Raw genomic sequence first — 18128 nt, 5'->3', positions numbered from 1 at the left:
ATTTCTGCTGACAATCCAGTTAGGTATTACTTCAAAGAAAATCCTGAATAAATGTACCATTTGTCAATAGTAATAAAGTGTAAATAAAGTTACTATGTAGAAGACACTAAATCTTTGTTCATCTGCCGGATGAGTTGAACATAGCATCCCCTGTAATATGTTCATCCTTGATGTTTTCAACATACACTAAAACCCCAAGCCCTTTAGCCAAACCGTGTGGATGGACATGCTGTGTAAAGTGTCATCTATCATATGGCTGCTGTGATGGCTAACATCAGGAGAGGAACCTAGGCTATATCCCAGAGTGCATCCAAAATGGCACCCTATTCCATACATAGCGCACTACTTTTTATCAGGGCCCTGGTCAAACGTAGTGCACTATATAGGGAATAGGGTGGTATTTGGGATAAATCCTCAAGCCTGTTTTTCCCTCTGGATGTTTAGTAGGATCACAGATGCTCTTAAACACATACATGTCCGTGTGCCCTGGCAGCTAGGGGCGGCTGTAGACATGGGACCTGAGACACCACAGAGAGAGCAGCCAGGCCCGGGCTGTAAAAGTTGATATCCTTCCAGATGCAAACCAAATGTAGACATCATGAACCTTTAAAGTGTCCTACATTTAAAGCAGACCACTATAAAAGGGGGTCAGGATAAGAGAAGAGATCTGTATGCAGACACACATCTAGATCACTACACATGAAGAGCCATATTATATACTGCACCACTGTGTAGCTGTTGACAGGGATGTAGGACTACTTACTGAGAACCCATATTTCAGATATAAACAGTTAGTAGTGTATCTAACTCCCAGAAAAGGGTACGATAGCTGGTTCCATGTCAGTGCCATTACTGCAAATAAAATGTGCTATAAATTTGCTCTTTGTTGCCAAGAGATCAAAGAAACCCTGTAGCTGGCAAAAACAATGGAAAAAACAATAGCGACCCAAGTCCTTCTTCCATCACTGACACATTGCCACTGCCAGGCATGTGGTTTAAAGGCTGTAGTGTTGGGTTGGGTTTACCAAGCTGATCTGAAAACAACACAAAAACAGTCCAGATATATCCAGGCTAAGCTCCAATAACTAAGACAAAAAGAGGTAAAGAAGGGGGGGGGGGCTTATAGCCACAGACTAATCAACCCTCCTCGTCGTTCTCATATCGGATCAATGAACTACCCGGGGCCCTGGGCCCACTGCCACCCCACCGCACAGGCACTACATTACACACAAAACTTCATATTCATTCATTGATTTACTTTTCAGAATAGTATATCATTGAACTCCAATGGGACTAAAAACAGAGTCTGGGGCTGAGGTCAAGCCCACTTGCATGGACAGATGTTTGCACAATATTGATGGCCCAAGCAGAAATAAATGACTAAATATCCCGATCGATACCTAGTTTCCCTAGCCGGCCCTGTGCGACAGCAGATACATAAATACATCTTTATGGCTACAGGAATGGTCCCTAATGAAGAGTGGATAAATGCTCCCCTGAAGGTAAACTCTTTGATTAGCTGAGGCCAGAGGTGACGCCCGGTTGGGGAGGGCAGAGGCGATATGCTGACATGGAAATGCCATACCTTCCATTGCCTGAGGAGTCTAATGGTTAAGAGGGGCTAAGTTACTGAGGGGGCAACAAGGATATGACAGGTCACAAGCCTTGAGCAGGTCGTTCTGTGCTACCTGACCTCCTTTCCATTTGTAATGGTAATAGCATAGATCAGCAGCATTCTCAATCATACTCATAGTCAATAACACACATATTGTTTCAATTCTACATGCAGCCTAGCTCTGTTTTGACTGTATCACTGGGCTGGAGAGGATATTGTTGAAACAAATCCTCTGCATTTCATCTCCAGCCACCTCAAGCACGAAGGCCCTAGCTGTCAGTGGTTAAGACGTATGAAAGAGGGGACATGAGACTGTAATCAGGCCAGACCATCATCATCATCATCATCAGGAGCAGCATTACTGGGCTCCAGCTCTCTGTCTCCCTCATGGTGAAGAGACAGTGGTGCTGATGACACTAGATAGAGGATCTGGAAGGAGCTGCCTGCTCTTATTTACAGCACAGCTCAATTACCCAGGACAACACCAAGCAGGCTCATCACTCAGCTTTCTCTTCACTGCTCTACAGTGACCAACAGGGCCATAAAGAGGGAGGAACCAGATCATTCCCTGCTCCTTAATTAAATGAGAGCAAAGATGTTGACTTCATTTCCCTCCTCTCCGTAAGCAGACCCTCCTCTTCCTCAACAAAGCAGTCCCCACCCACATTTGAGCTGGCCAGCCATCCAACCAATGAAGACCTCCCGGTCATCATCCCTGCTCGGCCCTAAATCAACAGCTGGATAAACAGCCTCCACGGTGGGTTAGTGCCGGTCCCCATGCAGTCACAAGAGGCCGAGGGCTGGGGGGCTCCAGGGGGCCGAGTCAGGAGCCGGATCGACACCTCAACAGCGATAAGTAATTCTGTGTTGGATTAGCAGCATGATGGCCTGATCAATACAGGGTGATAGACTCAGGCCATTAGGAATGCAGGGAGGAAATGGCCCCCTCTGGTAATAAAGCAGGCCTTATGTCTGGCTGTGCCTTCATCAGATCTCTCCATTAGTGTAATGGTACTATTATCAGCCACAGCAAAATACCTATTTTACCAGGGAACCTTTTTTCAGCCGGACGGACCGGGTCGTGCTGGAGGGGTTCTGAGTCAGAGAGGGAGAGCCATGCAGTGAGGAGTGGAGAAATATATATTTTTCTCTCTCTCTCTCTCTCTCTCTCTTTCCTCTTCCTCCTCCCCCCAGGCCCGGATGAAAATCTCCAGCAGCCTACTTCTATGTTCCCTGCCCGGCTCCTAGTGCTCCTTACGTATTCCTAAGTGTGCTTTATGTCAGCTCCCAACACTATTTCTCCATTATTGGCTCATTAATAAAACTAGCAGTGTGTTAGCGATGGGTAAGGGGGGGGCACCGGAGCAGGGAAAGGTGCTGAATGTGTTGAATGTGACACCCCCTCTTGCTAAAACAACCAGAGCCGACATGACAGCACACCCGGCATTAGTCGCCATAAATCGTTACCTTAACACTAATTCACCGGGTAACATTTTGTGTGGGGGGGGGGGGGGGATTGATTAACCATGTCTGGATGTGTGGACACATAATCAGCTTTTACCTCTCTAGTTGAACATTTAACAGAATTGCCCAGTGAAACACAAAACATTTTAATGAGTGTTGAGGAATGAAATACCCTAAACAGCTTGCACTAGCTGCCACAACCAGAGGGAACCAATGAGGCTGATCTGAGCGATGTTCTGGGCTCAGCCAGGACCTCAGCACATCTGGTGACCCTATGTGGTCATTACTTAGCCTGACATTACCCTGAAATATATTTCCACTTTTTCATCAACACTTGATACACGTCATCACATAGACAGCAGCTATCGTCAAAGACAACGTCAAGAAAGTAGGTTGAGGGTCATTTCCATTTATATTCAGTTTACACAGGACGTGTATATAAAATCCATATACCTTTATTTCTAAAATAATAGACATGTTTCAAACCATGAATTTCCTTTACAATAACCTGCTGGCATTAGTGAATAAATATGTTATTGATCACAGTATATTACAAGTAGGCCTATTAGTTACGGCTTTTTAGTTGATGAGACAGACAAACATGAGGCAGCGCTGCTCTCAGAAACATGGGTAATCGATTATTGTCCTGCATATTGTATTGGACGTGGTTAAATTGAGTCTGCCTTTTTAAAACAGGTTAAAACAGGAGTTATGTTCAGTAGGCCTTCATGATAAATAGCTTGCCTTCACTAAACTAGCAAAATGACAGGGGGAAACAACTCACTGATTGAGTCTAACTGCAAACACACTCACTTATGAGACTACAGTCACATCCCCATATCCCCAGTTATTACATATCATGATAAACTGAACCACTGCACTGTGTCCCTGCCCTATAACAAGCCACTGGGATTAATGCAGCTCCTCTAATTTGGGTCTGTTCTGTGGTTTTCCAGCCATTTTACCATTACAATACCCCGTCCTCATTCGTCAATCATCCTTTTATTATTTGTCTAAAAGAGGAAGCAGAACCATTAGCTAGGTCTGAGTCTGCTCTCTCTGTGTCTGTGTGTGTCTGCTCTATGCTGCCTACACCCACCTGGGGGCCAGCTGGAAAGCGTTCTCGCTCTCATCTGGTCACCATGGCCGCTCTCTCAGCTCTTCATAAACAGGAGGAACCACGTCCTACATAGTTTCTGTGCTGTCAGACATGATCCAAACACATGTGCCATGGCAGACTGTGGCGCGGCAAAGGCTGGGAGCTGCTGGGACTGACTGACTTGGAGAAAGCAGACCTGGGTTCAAATACTATTTGAAATCGTTCAAAAACTTTGAGTGATTGCTCTAGCCTGCCTAGAGTGCCAGATGGGTGGGGCTTGCAGTGTTAGGACTGTTATATTGGTCCAGTAAGCCAGTCAAGCTCAATCACAGATAAAGTGTTTGAAATGATTTTGAATAGTATTTGAATGCATGTCTGGATGAACCTGAGCAGAGCAGTCTGCATGGACCCAGCAGTAGGGGTAGCTAAGGAGGTCTGGATGAACCTGATCAGAGCAGTCTGCATGGGCCCAGCAGTAGGGGTAGCTAAGGAGGTCTGGATGAACCTGAGCAGAGCAGTCTGCATGGACCCAGCAGTAGGGGTAGCTAAGGAGGTCTGGATGAACCTGAGCAGAGCAGTCTGCATGGGCCCAGCAGTAGGGGTAGCTAAGGAGGTCTGGATGAACCTGAGCACAGCAGTCTGCATGGACCCAGCAGTAGGGGTAGCTAAGGAGGTCTGGATGAACCTGAGCAGAGCAGTCTGCATGGACCCAGCAGTAGGGGTAGCTAAGGAGGTCTGGATGAGCCTGAGCAGAGCAGTCTGCATGGACCCAGCAGTAGGGGTAGCTAAGGAGGTCTGGATGAACCTGATCAGAGCAGTCTGCATGGGCCCAGCAGTAGGGGTAGCTAAGGAGGTCTGGATGAACCTGAGCAGAGCAGTCTGCATAGACCCAGCAGTAGGGGTAGCTAAGGAGGTCTGGATGAACCTGAGCAGAGCAGTCTGCATGGGCCCAGCAGTAGGGGTAGCTAAGGAGGTCTGGATGAACCTGAGCAGAGCAGTCTGCATGGACCCAGCAGTAGGGGTAGCTAAGGAGGTCTGGATGAACCTGAGCAGAGCAGTCTGCATGGACCCAGCAGTAGGGGTAGCTAAGGAGGTCTGGATGAGCCTGAGCAGAGCAGTCTGCATGGACCCAGCAGTAGGGGTAGCTAAGGAGGTCTGGATGAACCTGAGCAGAGCAGTCTGCATGGACCCAGCAGTAGGGGTAGCTAAGGAGGTCTGGATGAACCTGAGCAGAGCAGTCTGCATGGACCCAGCAGTAGGGGTAGCTAAGGAGGTCTGGATGAACCTGAGCAGAGCAGTCTGCATGGACCCAGCAGTAGGGGTAGCTAAGGAGGTCTGGATGAACCTGAGCAGAGCAGTCTGCATGGGCCCAGCAGTAGGTGTAGCTAAGGAGGTCTGGATGAACCTGAGCAGAGCAGTCTGCATGGACCCAGCAGTAGGGGTAGCTAAGGAGGTCTGGATGAACCTGAGCAGAGCAGTCTGCATGGACCCAGCAGTAGGGGTAGCTAAGGAGGTCTGGATGAACCTGAGCAGAGCAGTCTGCATGGGCCCAGCAGTAGGGGTAGCTAAGGAGGTCTGGATGAACCTGATCAGAGCAGTCTGCATGGGCCCAGCAGTAGGGGTAGCTAAGGAGGTCTGGATGAACCTGAGCAGAGCAGTCTGCATGGACCCAGCAGTAGGGGTAGCTAAGGAGGTCTGGATGAACCTGATCAGAGCAGTCTGCATGGGCCCAGCAGTAGGGGTAGCTAAGGAGGTCTGGATGAGCCTGAGCAGAGCAGTCTGCATGGGCCCAGCAGTAGGGGTAGCTAGGGAGGTCTGGATGAGCCTGAGCAGAGCAGTCTGCATGGGCCCAGCAGTAGGGGTAGCTAAGGAGGTCTGGATGAACCTGAGCAGAGCAGTCTGCATGGACCCAGCAGTAGGGGTAGCTAAGGAGGTCTGGATGAGCCTGAGCAGAGCAGTCTGCATGGGCCCAGCAGTAGGGGTAGCTAAGGAGGTCTGGATGAGCCTGAGTAGAGCAGTCTGCATGGACCCAGCAGTAGGGGTAGCTAAGGAGGTCTGGATGAGCCTGAGCAGAGCAGTCTGCATGGGCCCAGCAGTAGGGGTAGCTAGGGAGGTCTGGAGAACAGAACAGCCTTTACTTTCCTGCTATTTCTCTCCATCTAATTACACAACCCACAAACACAGCACATCCAGACCAGAACACACCACCACTAATCACAGCAGGCCTCTTTGGCAGTGGGTCTGCTGCCTACTATTTTTTTAAATATTTTTTCCCACCTTTATTTAACCAGGTAGGCTAGTTGAGAACAAGTTCTCATTTACAACTGCGACCTGGCCAAGTTAAAGCATTGATCACACCTTTACTTTGATCAACTATTTCATTCTCAATCATATTTTTACACAAACGCCAGTCAATGTCGTTACTATTCATTGTTTTGAACAGCATCCCAGGATAATCCAGCAGCCATCATAGTCCTTTGCGTTTGAGAGATGAGCCTATAATTATTACCTGCAATAGAATTGTACCACTCGCACACAGCCAGAAGCTGCTCTCCTCCAACTCACAGGGTAGTTTAAGAACACACTGCAGTCACTCACGCCCCCCCCCCCCCCCTCCCCCTATACAATTTTGGAGCAAGATTATTCTGATCTTGAGGGAGTATGACTTGAAAATCTAAAATATAGGGGACTTTTACCATGCAACGTGTCTAAATAAATATTCAAGCCTTCATAGCGATCCAATCAGTTTATTGTAGCTCAGTCTACACCCATGTCTAAACTGTAATACTGAAAGCAAAAACAGTGTAGGCCTATCTGTAACGATAAAGCTGTTAATAACAGCGATGCTCCATTGTAGGTGAATGAAGAGGAAACCACAATAAAGCCAGAAATCATGCAGGCTGATGTGTAGCTACATAGACAACTGCAGCTTTCCAGCCTTCAAAATGACCCAAGCATCACCGCATTTGGAACATAAAGTTCTGAGAGAACGAGTCCACTGTGTATTTGCCAGAGCTAAGGGAGAATAACGCTATGAATACCTTTCTTCTCTTCTCGCTCTCACTGCCACCCGATCGTTTCATGTTTCCTAGAGTTGTGTTTACACACCCGCGTTCACTGCAGCGCATCTTGGTAGTTGTAGTTCCAACAGAAGAATTACAATACAATTTATAGCTCTGTTAAATAAACAGAGCATATAAAATTAACGGGTGCCGTGTAATAATAATCTAGATACAAAGACGGGTTATGAAAGAATACTTTTCTGATCACAATCTAGCATTAATTTGCTTCGAATGAAAATTGAAAACTTCATATCCCGAAGCACGGAACAGAGGAAATACGTTCAAGCGTAATTTGACTCAGCCGGATGGGGATTCTTGCTGCATAGTGCGCACAGCAGCTACAATAATACTAGATCTTCAAATCATATGTAAACCATACCATCCTTACAATAGCGTTGAGATAATTGTATAAATCTGGTAAATCTCGCAGCTGCTCTTTTGATTTCGATGAGCGCGTTCAATCTAAAATGCAAACAAGTACTTTAGCAATTCAACATGACAAAACAATGGTTTAAAACACAAAATAATACAGCACGTGGATCAATTTAAAACGACTAAAGTAGCTGAAATAATAATAAGGTAAACTTCAATTAAATGTATTTCCACATGTTGTGACATTGTCACTTTTATATTTTGGAATAGGCCTAGCCAATACATTACAATGAGATTTTAGAAGAAATAGCAAAAGGTTTGGGCAGTTTGAACTTCTTTTTTTTGCTGCTTGGGTTTTTTCTTGTGTAGCCTAAATCAAAAGCAGCATTTTGTAACTTGTGTAAAAATAGCAATCATGCTTTGAACATGCTCCAAGACTACAACACTGCCAAGACTCTTTCAACTCTTGCATCTCAAATCCAGGTGCTTTACTGCGAAAAGGCATTGGCTGCCTCGACATAGACAGACACACATCACTTTCTACTCACCACCAATTGTGAAAGCAAACCATAAACATGCTGTAAACAGTATGGGAGCATTTATGTATGGTATCACATGCAGACAAAATGCCCTCTACCTTGGGTTCAACCAAATACCTTGTAACATACTGTGAATAGTGTTGAAATGTGCTCTGTCTGTTATTCTTATCAAAGACAGCGCATATGTGAAAGACATGTGCTGCTTCACACACACACACACACACACACACACACAGGGGGGGGGGGGGGGGGCTGCAAGGTTGGAAACACCTGCTTTGTATTACCATTACAGACTTTGATCAGTGTCTTCATTAGTTCCTTTGTAATCTCTTTCCTTTTATGGTAGAGCTGAACTAAGTGAACCGGGCACAATGATTTAACACATGTTCCATTCACCTGTCTTGTAAAAAGCTCAAAAGCTGTCCTGCTTTCAAATGTGTTGGTGTCTCTGGCATCCTTTGGCAATAAACAGAAAATGGTTCTTTTGATTCCTATTTATAACCTACATTTCCTCTCTATCCCCGTTCTCTTCAGGATAAAATCTGTATGAAAAATATATTTGGAAACACTTTGACAAAACTGGATCCACGTGCATATTAGAACATAAGCATATGGGGGCATATAGGAGGGTTTAGGACAGAGCTAATAGAGAGAACATGTATTATATATGTTATAAATATCCCTTTTAACTGTAATGTCCCAAACCCCTGTCTTTCCACCATCAACCCAATCCATCATTATGTTCCTCATGTCTGTTAAACTACGTTTCACATACTACCCCTGTCAATCATATCTCTGGATGAAAAACATTTCAAAGACAAGCAGAAGGGAACTCTGATTCTACGTCTCATTTTTCCTTGTCAGATTGTGTGTGTGTGTGTGTGTGTGTGTGTCACATATTTGTCAGATTGTCTGGAACAGCACATCGGGGGCATTGGAACTGATCCTAATGCTCAGGTCCTTCATGGTAAAACAGACCATTTACAGCCTCCCAACAATAACGGTCATTTGTCATGTAGCCAATCAGGCTATTTACTCCCCACCTCTCCTCTAATGTCCATCTCACAGGGTTCAGCACAGGGGAAGGGCATCACTGTACACTCTCAGCTGTGGTAGAAAAAACTGAAAACTAACTTTGAACTCTTGTACCTCATCATACTGTATATCCCTCTTTTCTTTCTATGCTCTGGCCGATATGCTCACGATGGGATGGGGGATGTTTTCTGTTATTGCACATTGCATCAGCTCTGGACGACCCCTTTGACAAGGCTTCTTTTTAGTGATATAATGAGTGTATAAAAAAGCTGGGTAGAAATCAAAGGTGAGGAAAGTGCTGTGCCAGAAATGTTAGTTGAGCATATTAAAGGAAGGAAGACAGAAACCATTGTGTGCTGTCTGTATTAAAACCAGAACTACCAACCCTAAAGCCCCTGCAGTCAGCTCTCCCTATGTCTCCCCATGCCTCAAACTATCATTTGGTCTGAAAAATCACAAATATACTTCAGTAGAGACAGGCTCCTTTGTGAATAATGATATGTTTCCTCTGTGGAGGTTTATATTGGGCCACCTACACGTTATTATTGCATTATCAAATTGTCCTTGGTTTCTAGAAGAAAGGCAGGAACAAAAAACAACTGGAAAAACTGCAAACAATATGCGTCCTGAGTTGTCCAGACTCCGGTACCATACGTGAACTTCACTCAAGGTACTCTTAGGCATTGCAAACGGCATATTTCTCCACCACAACCTCCTGCCAGTAACTATCCTTAAGCATATTGTGGTGCATCCAGTATCCATAAAGAAGAGAGTGGTTTTTGATTTGTATTTGTATTGAATGAGCATATGGAGCAAGTATGTGCCTTCCCTGTCAATGATAAGCCTTAGGAAACTGCTATTTGTCAGTGCTATAAAGCAGATTGCTGCCCAGTGGTTTCAATTAACATCAAAGGACTCTTCACAGGCAGTAATAGTTATATCAAAACCTGAGATGTATTATTTAGGTTCCGCGCGGGAGTCCTCCAAAAGATTACGTCCCCTTTCAAAAGAGATTTTCTTTTCTTGCTGACTTTTTACATTCCGCCCTTTTCTATTGCTTTTCTCACCTCTTTGAAGCAACCCCACATCACCCCTAGACAATCCCTTTGTAGCACTAGGGTACCTGGCTGGCTCCGACAGGGTGGCCTATTAGTTGGGTTACATGAACAATACAGCGCCTGCGGCATACATTGAAAAAGGGCCAGTATTGCGCTCTAAATTTGAATGATCGGTAGCTAGTGTAGATAACGTGAAAGAAGATGGAGATATGGTATAGAGTGGAGGAAATATCTTCAGGCCTTTTCCTCAATATAATTCATGAGTTTATCCATGTTGACTCCATCACCTTCAGCACACAGTTGACCTGTGTTGACCAATCCAGGACATGTAGGAAAATTCTCATATTTCTGCTTCATATTAGAACAGTCATGTAAGAATAGGTCTACACAGAGCCATGTGTTTAGAGAAATGAATGCATACATTTTAATACATGGCTCTGGGCCTACGTATACCTCGGCCACTATTTTACTTTGCTCTACCAATAATACCACAGCTTCTATTTCTTATGCATATTGAAAGGGAAAGGGCATCATTAAGTTCATGCCAGTAGCTGGCATTTATCTACCCTCTTTTCTTCATCATCATATAAATGAGAATGATGCTTGAACCCCTAAAGGGAGCTTGGAGAGGTTATAACTAAAGCTTTTCTCTTTGAATGCTTCGGTGGCCCTCCGTTAGCTGGTATGGTGTTAAAACCATCGCTAACCTCTTGGCCAGGGCTTAAAGTGAAGGCAGGGCCCTATAAAAATGATTCACAAAGTACATGCACCATTCAATACATGTTGATTAAGCCTCTATAAATGATCACATAGTGCCCGCAGGAAAAAGCGCCATGGTTAGTGAACAGAGAGAGCGTGCAGCCCTAGTCTAAGATGTGGTACACTTCCCTGGTCGGGATCATTTCCAGACACCCGTACAGAGGAAGGGAAGCACTCTGCTATTGCTGTGATTTGAATACCATAATCACTGAACAGTTTTATAGGAAACCCATTAAAAGTGAGGTTTAACATACAAAAGAGACCCTGTTTAAATCTCATGCACAATGTCAGGCTGAAATACATTATAAAAATGGATATATGCAGAAGCATAGCTAGCTACATCCTCTGTGTGTGTGTGTGTCCTTGTCTTGTGCTCTCTCATCTTGGGAGGAAATCTTTTGTGGGGGACAGAAGACGACTCCTTTTTTGGAGGGATATGTGTAGGCCTACTTTATCACTCACAGCCAACCTGGTACCTAGGCCTAATCCTGCGTTTGTTCAGTCTGACACAAATCACTGTCTGAGATTGAGCTTCACTCTAATAAAGATGTCTGTGTAAAATATTCTAATTATAATACATAGGATATAGAAAATATAAGAATTTAATGAAAACCGAATGAGGTCCAATGAGGTGGACACAATGTCCTGACGTGACCCTTAACCTCACCTGTTCCTAACTGTGTTAATAAAGTGCCAACCTTCCTCATCATCATTCCCATTACCCGTAGAGATATAGCCTCCATGCTGATCAAACAGACCCTAAGTGAACAATGGCTGAAATTGCATATTAATATGATATGTAAAAGTTCAACAGATATTGGGAGTGATCCCTTTGAAGGGGACTGTTTAACATTAGGGGATTTTTATTAGCGCTTTTCTAGTCTTTAATGTGCATGTTTTCCCCCTGAGTCAGGCAGTCCCTGGGACCAGGTTTGGGTCTTATTGGTGGTTCTCTATTTTAGGACATGCTGCTCAGAGTGTGTTGGTATGCTTATAGATCAGTCATAGCATAGGCCTACAGCAAGGTTGACTTGTAGCAAGACGTCTTCTAATGCTGTGAATCCTTGTTTGTAGATTATGTCACAGATGTAGGATCTTAGTCTGGCCACCCTGTTGTAGGACATTTACAACTTGTAGTGTATATTTGAGGTTTTCTAAGGCTTCTGAGGTTTGTAATTTCCACTTTGAAATGTCAGACTTGATTTTCCCTTATGAAAAATGTATCAACCCCTACAAAAATGTTCATTAATTATAATCCACATCCTGTTTCTGCAGGATTATTTTCCTGCTGTAGTAAACTGTCTTAAATTAAGATCCTACATCTGTATTCCATATGTTCTGTAAATCCATAGATAGTGAACAGTGGGTGTGAGACTGGCATTTTTGGCAGTTGACTAGGAATCTGACTAACACACCCATTGTGTACAGAAATAATTTACAGTGAATTTTATTTATTCATATATTTTTAATCTTTCACACGTTGTCATTTGCGGAGTGTGCTTGTGGTGAAAGGTATATTTGACACTGAATCCAGAGCTTCCTACATCTACGTAGTGACCCCTCCTTCACTTTCAATCATATCCAACTGCAAGAAATTGAAGTCTGTGTTTATACATATCCAATATCTGTCACCTCTGCCCAAAGTTAGGGGTTGAATTAGGAGTTTCTGGACAGACAAGCTGTACCCAAAAAATGAGTAGGTCAAAGATCTGTTCAGTACCATATGCTGGCTCTCATACTAAGGTGATGAGTCCTGTTCCACCCTGTTCCCCCTCATTTTAACCCAGGAGTTGGTCTAACAGTAAATAGAATAATTGGTTAGTTGGGTGGAGTGGCCTGGTCTCTTTGCACTGTGTATGAAACATATAGAGAACACTTCTCAGACCTTCCACAGCATCTGTTTAGTTGTCTGTTTGGATTGGCTTAAGAAAGGCAGCAGCTTCTAGGTATCCTAAGCCCATTAATAGACTTTGATGTAGGATCCCAAATACACCTTGTTCCAATTTAACTTGTGTTCCATTTGTGTGTTGTTGTTGTTGTTTCAGACGGATTCGAAACACTTAGAACCTTGTGATTTCTGTGTGTGTTGCCTCATTAGCTGAGATTTTCAACAAAATACAACCACACATGTCGATACAGTACAATGTCATAAAAATTATTGAGGATGATACAAAATTGTTTTAAAATGTATTTCCATTGTGGTCCTCTTGAAAATACATGAAAACTAAATATGCACAAGTTTATAACATGAAAACAAAATATCTCAAATATTAGGGAGGAAACCGTAAAAAGAATCAAATATCTTACCAAGTAACGTTCATTAATAAAATGATACAAGTTCTTAAGGTTTATCTTAAAGGATAAAGATGACATTGTCATTGTCTTCAACCAGAGGAGAACAACTGCCACCTCTCTTAGAAGCCACGGAAGTTCAAGGCCGACCGCGGTACTGCAGGCATTGTTAGCAGAAAATCGGATCCCTGATTATAGTGAATGAAAAAAGGTCAATCTTCGTGAAAATAAAAAACACATTTCTAATACACCAGATGTATGTCCTTGAATCGATTATTTTAAAATCGCACATAGAAGAAGTTCCAAGTATAATTGAGTTGCTAATTGCAGCCTGCAGTACCCCGGTCAGCCTTTAACTTGAGCTTCCCAATGCTGAGCTAGCATACATTGTCACTTCTTGGAGTAGCTCAAACTGCGCATGTTATGTCTCCATGAGACGCCATCTTGACCGGCTTCATTTGTCTTCAATGTGCTGTTGAGTCTTCACATAGGAATGAATGGTGTCACATGATCAATGGCTTTGTCCGTTCACATATACAGTCATTGTCTTCAGCATCATCATCATCCTGGTCACCACCACCTCTCACTCACCACTATGAACTTCAATGTCATTGTTTACATCATCTATACCCTTATATGGTGATCCTGGCTTATTGATGATCTTATAGGATAAGTAAAGACGGACAGTAACTGACACATTATCTCCCATACAGTATAACAGCCTTCTCCCAGATGTTAACACAAGGCAGTTTGTTCATAATTAGCCTGGTCTGCTTGAGGCAGTTCAGTGAAAGAGAAGGGACAAGACATATAAATATTATCAGGCGTATGTTTGACTGAACATTCTCAGTAATTAGAGCTATCTGTGATGACATCCCCATGTCAAACAAATAGTGTGACCGCTGGAAATGTGCTGTGCAACCAATCGGAAGCCTGCCACACACCTTGAGCTAACACTCCGTACACACACACACTCTCTTTCTGTTCTTTTTCTGACACAAAGCAGCCAGTCTCCAGCCGGTCATTTTGTTTGAAGCCATCAAGTGGTTTTGCAAATTATGTTGTTTTGTGCTGAAGTGCTGAAGCAGATTAATTAAAGATTGTGTGACTGCATTAGTGTTACTGAAAACAAGCGTCTCGACAACACGGCATGCCTGCCATCTGTAAACAGCCCCAGTTTTAGACACAGGCATACAGACACACACACACACACACACACACGTGTAGATAACAAGTCAGGGAGCCAAGTCTCCCCATTTCAACATTGTGTCAAAGACGGGCTCTTGGGCAGCATCCAAGGGTTTTTGCTTATTTGTCTTTTGTAAAAAAGGACAACTATCCGAGCGGTGCCAAAGCACCCCAGGGCCTTAGATATGTGAAGGGCTGCTCTCCTCTCAGCTGGTACACAGATGTGTGTGCCGAGGGAGTCCGCTGTCTGAACCGAGCACAGATTAGTGATCCTTTTTTTCTATTCCTAATAAAGAAAGCGCAGAGTGTGTGTGTCGGTGTGCGTGCATGTGTGTGTGGCATGTGTGAGGGGAAAATAACACCGCCCGCCCGCTGATCAGAAGTGAATGGGGGAGCTTGGTGGCCACATATAATGCTGCTCTTATCATAAAATAACAGAACTTTTCATTTTAATTGTGGTTTACGTCTTAGGGTTTTGCCGAGGAGTTCAAAAAAAATAGTAGTGTTTTTCATATTTTTGACTTTTTCTGAATGTTTGGAGTTAGGTGCTTTAAATAGAGTCTCAATTATGGTCAACCACTTTCTTTCAGCAAATGTTTCCAGATATACAGTTTATTGTTCCAGTCTCACCAGAAAATATTAAAACAACCAATTTACCAGAGGGAGGAATGACAGCTAATGATGAAGTGGTGGCAGTGGATCCATTTCTTTTAAGTTGTTTTTGTATAGTAAAGTGCTTGTGTGTGTGTTTCTGTGTTTGTGTAATGGTGTGTGTGTGTGTGTGTGTGTGTGTGTGTGTGTGTGTGTGTGTGTGTGTGTGTGTGTGTGTGTGTGTGTGTGTGTGTGTGTGTGTGCGTGCGTGTGTGACCTTGACCGGTCAGACATCAAGGACAGAGTAAGGAAACAGCTGTGTGAGAGAGGTGATAACTTCATAGGCAGGGCCAGGGGTGAGCAGGGAGGTGCCAGGAGTACCCCACACCGGCAGTCTCACTTGAGTGCAGCGAGCCCTAAATACCTTCTGATTAGATATTTCCCAGAGGGTAAAGAGGACAGCTGTGTATTTCAACTGTACCCACTGTACCCACAAGCCCAGTACTAATGTCTTCTGATGTCTCCTGAAGTGGGTCATAGGCTGCATCCCAAATGACACCCTATTCCATTTATAGTGCACTACTTTTGCCCAGGACGTATAGGGCTCTGATCAAAAGTAGTGCATTATATAGGGAATTGGGCATCATTTGAGACACAAGAGTATATTCATAGGTAGAATCACCACTGTGAGATGTTCTCTGGTACAGTAGGATGATGGCCTGCTATAAGATTTCCTCTGAAAGTTGAGGGGAAAAGCCATGATGAAAGGACCAGCCAATAAGATGACACACCCTGTCTTGATAATTCACTGCTTCACTGTGAACAGAGGTATTAGTCATCTGTTTTTCACTTAGGAATCATACAATTCTCACCAGGCAATAACGTTACGTGCATCACTCTCCTCAGGTGTTTCACACCCACATCAACAAGGACTTGGAAACATATGAAATAGGAACATACTGTACTCTAGAACAGTGGTTCACAAACTGTGGGGCATGCCCCGTGGGGCGGGGGGGGGGGCTTTCAACTTACTCTTGAAAGTTATAATAGTCAAATGCACAAGGTGCAATTTCGAAATTGGGTAGTGCATCATCAGCTCCTCTTGTCATATCAGTCATTGCATACCTTTTTTTCAGCTAGGTTCTTTAGGCTATAGATTTTGTTGTAATGTTTGAGTCACTTAAATATCACATGAATACACATTAAAATGTATTGAATTTCAAGAAAATTAGCTTTAAAACGGCAACAATTTCTCTCCACCAACAAGAGGGGTGTGAACAGTTTGTGTCATGAACAGTGCTTGTGCCACAGAAATAGACGTGGCACGTGCATGCAGGGGGAGAGAGGGTACCAACAGTGGTGTGCAGAAAGTCATCTCGGAGCGCACAACTCATCAGTCCTTGTCACGGATGGGCTATTGCAGCAGACGACCACACCGGGTTCAACTCCTATCAGCTAAAAACAAGAAGAAGCAGCTCTAGTGGGCACTCAATCACCAATATTGGACAATTGAGGAGTGGAAAAACATTGCCTGGCCCGACGAATACCGGTTCCTGTTGCATCATGCTGATAGCAGAATCAGTGTTTTGCGTAAGCACCATGAGTCCATGGCCTCATCCTGCCTGGTGTCAACAGTGCAGGCTGGTGGTGGTGGTGTAATGGTGTGGGGAATGTTTTCCTGGCACACGTTAGGTTCCTTGATGCCAAATGAACAACGTTTGACCACCACACGTTGTAGAATCCATGCCCCAAAGAATTCGGCTGTTCTAATACCTAATAAACTGACCACTGGGTGTATCTTGGTAAAATAGGTCATGTATGTCATGGTATGGAGTCATTTCTTCAATTTGCTTTCTATATATTGCAACTGTAGACATAATAATCTCCTGACCAACATTCTATAGTAAACGTATGGTTATGTTTATTATAGATCTGCAGTTTTAAGAAGAGCACACCCACTGTGACCCTTTTCTGGCAATCTGACCCAAGTTTCTACATTCTCTATTTTAAATCAACAAGTCATTAAAAGAGCAAGAGAAGCAGTTATTCCAAACATAGAACCACAAAAGCATCAGACAGTGATTTGAGGGGAATCCCAACGCCTTTAGCTGCTAGTAATTAGTCACAGATAGAACATAAAATGTGATTGGGGATGAGAAAATAACACATAGATTGCAGACTGTGGTTTTGAATCCCAGATTCCTCAGGGAGACAGGAGTCTGTCAGGGAAGGAAACACTTGATTTAAGGCGTTGTTTCAGTAAATTACCTCTCTGAGAAAGACAGCACAGGAGTTTTTAATTGCTCACATGAAATTACAGAGCGAAAATGGTGGTGCTTATGTATTTAGGTAGAGACAGACGCTCACAGTTGTATTTTTAGTTCTGATATAGCTACACATGTGTTGCTATTATCGAGGTCTCTACTCTGGGCTTTTCTTGCTCTTTGGGGTCAAGACCGGATTACTATAAAAGCACATTGTGACAGCTGCTGATTTAATAAGGGCACAATTCATTTTGATTGATGTACATTTTTAGCTGATCACTGATGAGTTCTTGCCAATCAGTTGTTCAGTAATATTTCTTATTGCTTCACGTTATTACAGAAACCTTGTGAAATAGCTGACTCTCAATTTCCATTCAGTGAAACAATGATTCAGCGAACAGGTTTCTTCAGCACAACACCCATGAGAATGTTTGATTTATCCTGTTTAGACAAAGGACTCACTGACAGATGTGAAATAAGACCCTGCTTATGATTTCCAATCAAATCCTTTTGTCTAATTCATATTTTTTCTGTACTAAATGGGATCACCGAAGGGCAGTTGGTATGTCTGAACAACATCTGACAAATAGCTGTATCAATTCCAATTTGAATCCATTTATTTGTCATTCGATTGCTTCTTTCGTAATCATGAAGGGTGACATTTTATCACTCAACTCCCATCCAAAACAACTCTGCATCAGCTTTTCTCCCCTGTTTGTAAATGATGGTGATGTGTTTGTCTGTTTGGACGTTATGGTGGTCGTGCTCATCATTCAGTGGCACCAAACAG

General features: G+C 43.6%; 1 protein-coding gene across 3 annotated transcripts in view; it reads right to left on the bottom strand.

Annotated features, from left to right (window-relative positions):
• LOC109883903 (FTO alpha-ketoglutarate dependent dioxygenase) overlaps positions 1 to 7321 on the bottom strand; it is a 184003-nt gene extending 176682 nt beyond the window's left edge. For all 3 annotated transcript variants that reach the window (XR_004210909.1, XM_031831238.1, XM_031831239.1), the window contains exon 1: positions 7220 to 7321. Coding sequence is in view for 2 of the 3 variants with exons in the window: in XM_031831238.1 (XP_031687098.1) it covers positions 7220 to 7306 (87 nt within the window). In the remaining variant the exon portion in view is untranslated. The remainder of the gene's footprint in view (positions 1 to 7219) is intronic.
• Between the last annotated feature and the right edge of the window lie 10807 nt (positions 7322 to 18128).

The sequence above is a fragment of the Oncorhynchus kisutch genome, linkage group LG8 (genome assembly GCF_002021735.2).
Source record: "Oncorhynchus kisutch isolate 150728-3 linkage group LG8, Okis_V2, whole genome shotgun sequence".
NCBI lineage: Eukaryota > Metazoa > Chordata > Actinopteri > Salmoniformes > Salmonidae > Oncorhynchus > Oncorhynchus kisutch.
The sequence above is the reverse complement of the archived record's forward strand: the minus strand, read 5'-3'. Positions and strand labels throughout refer to the sequence as shown.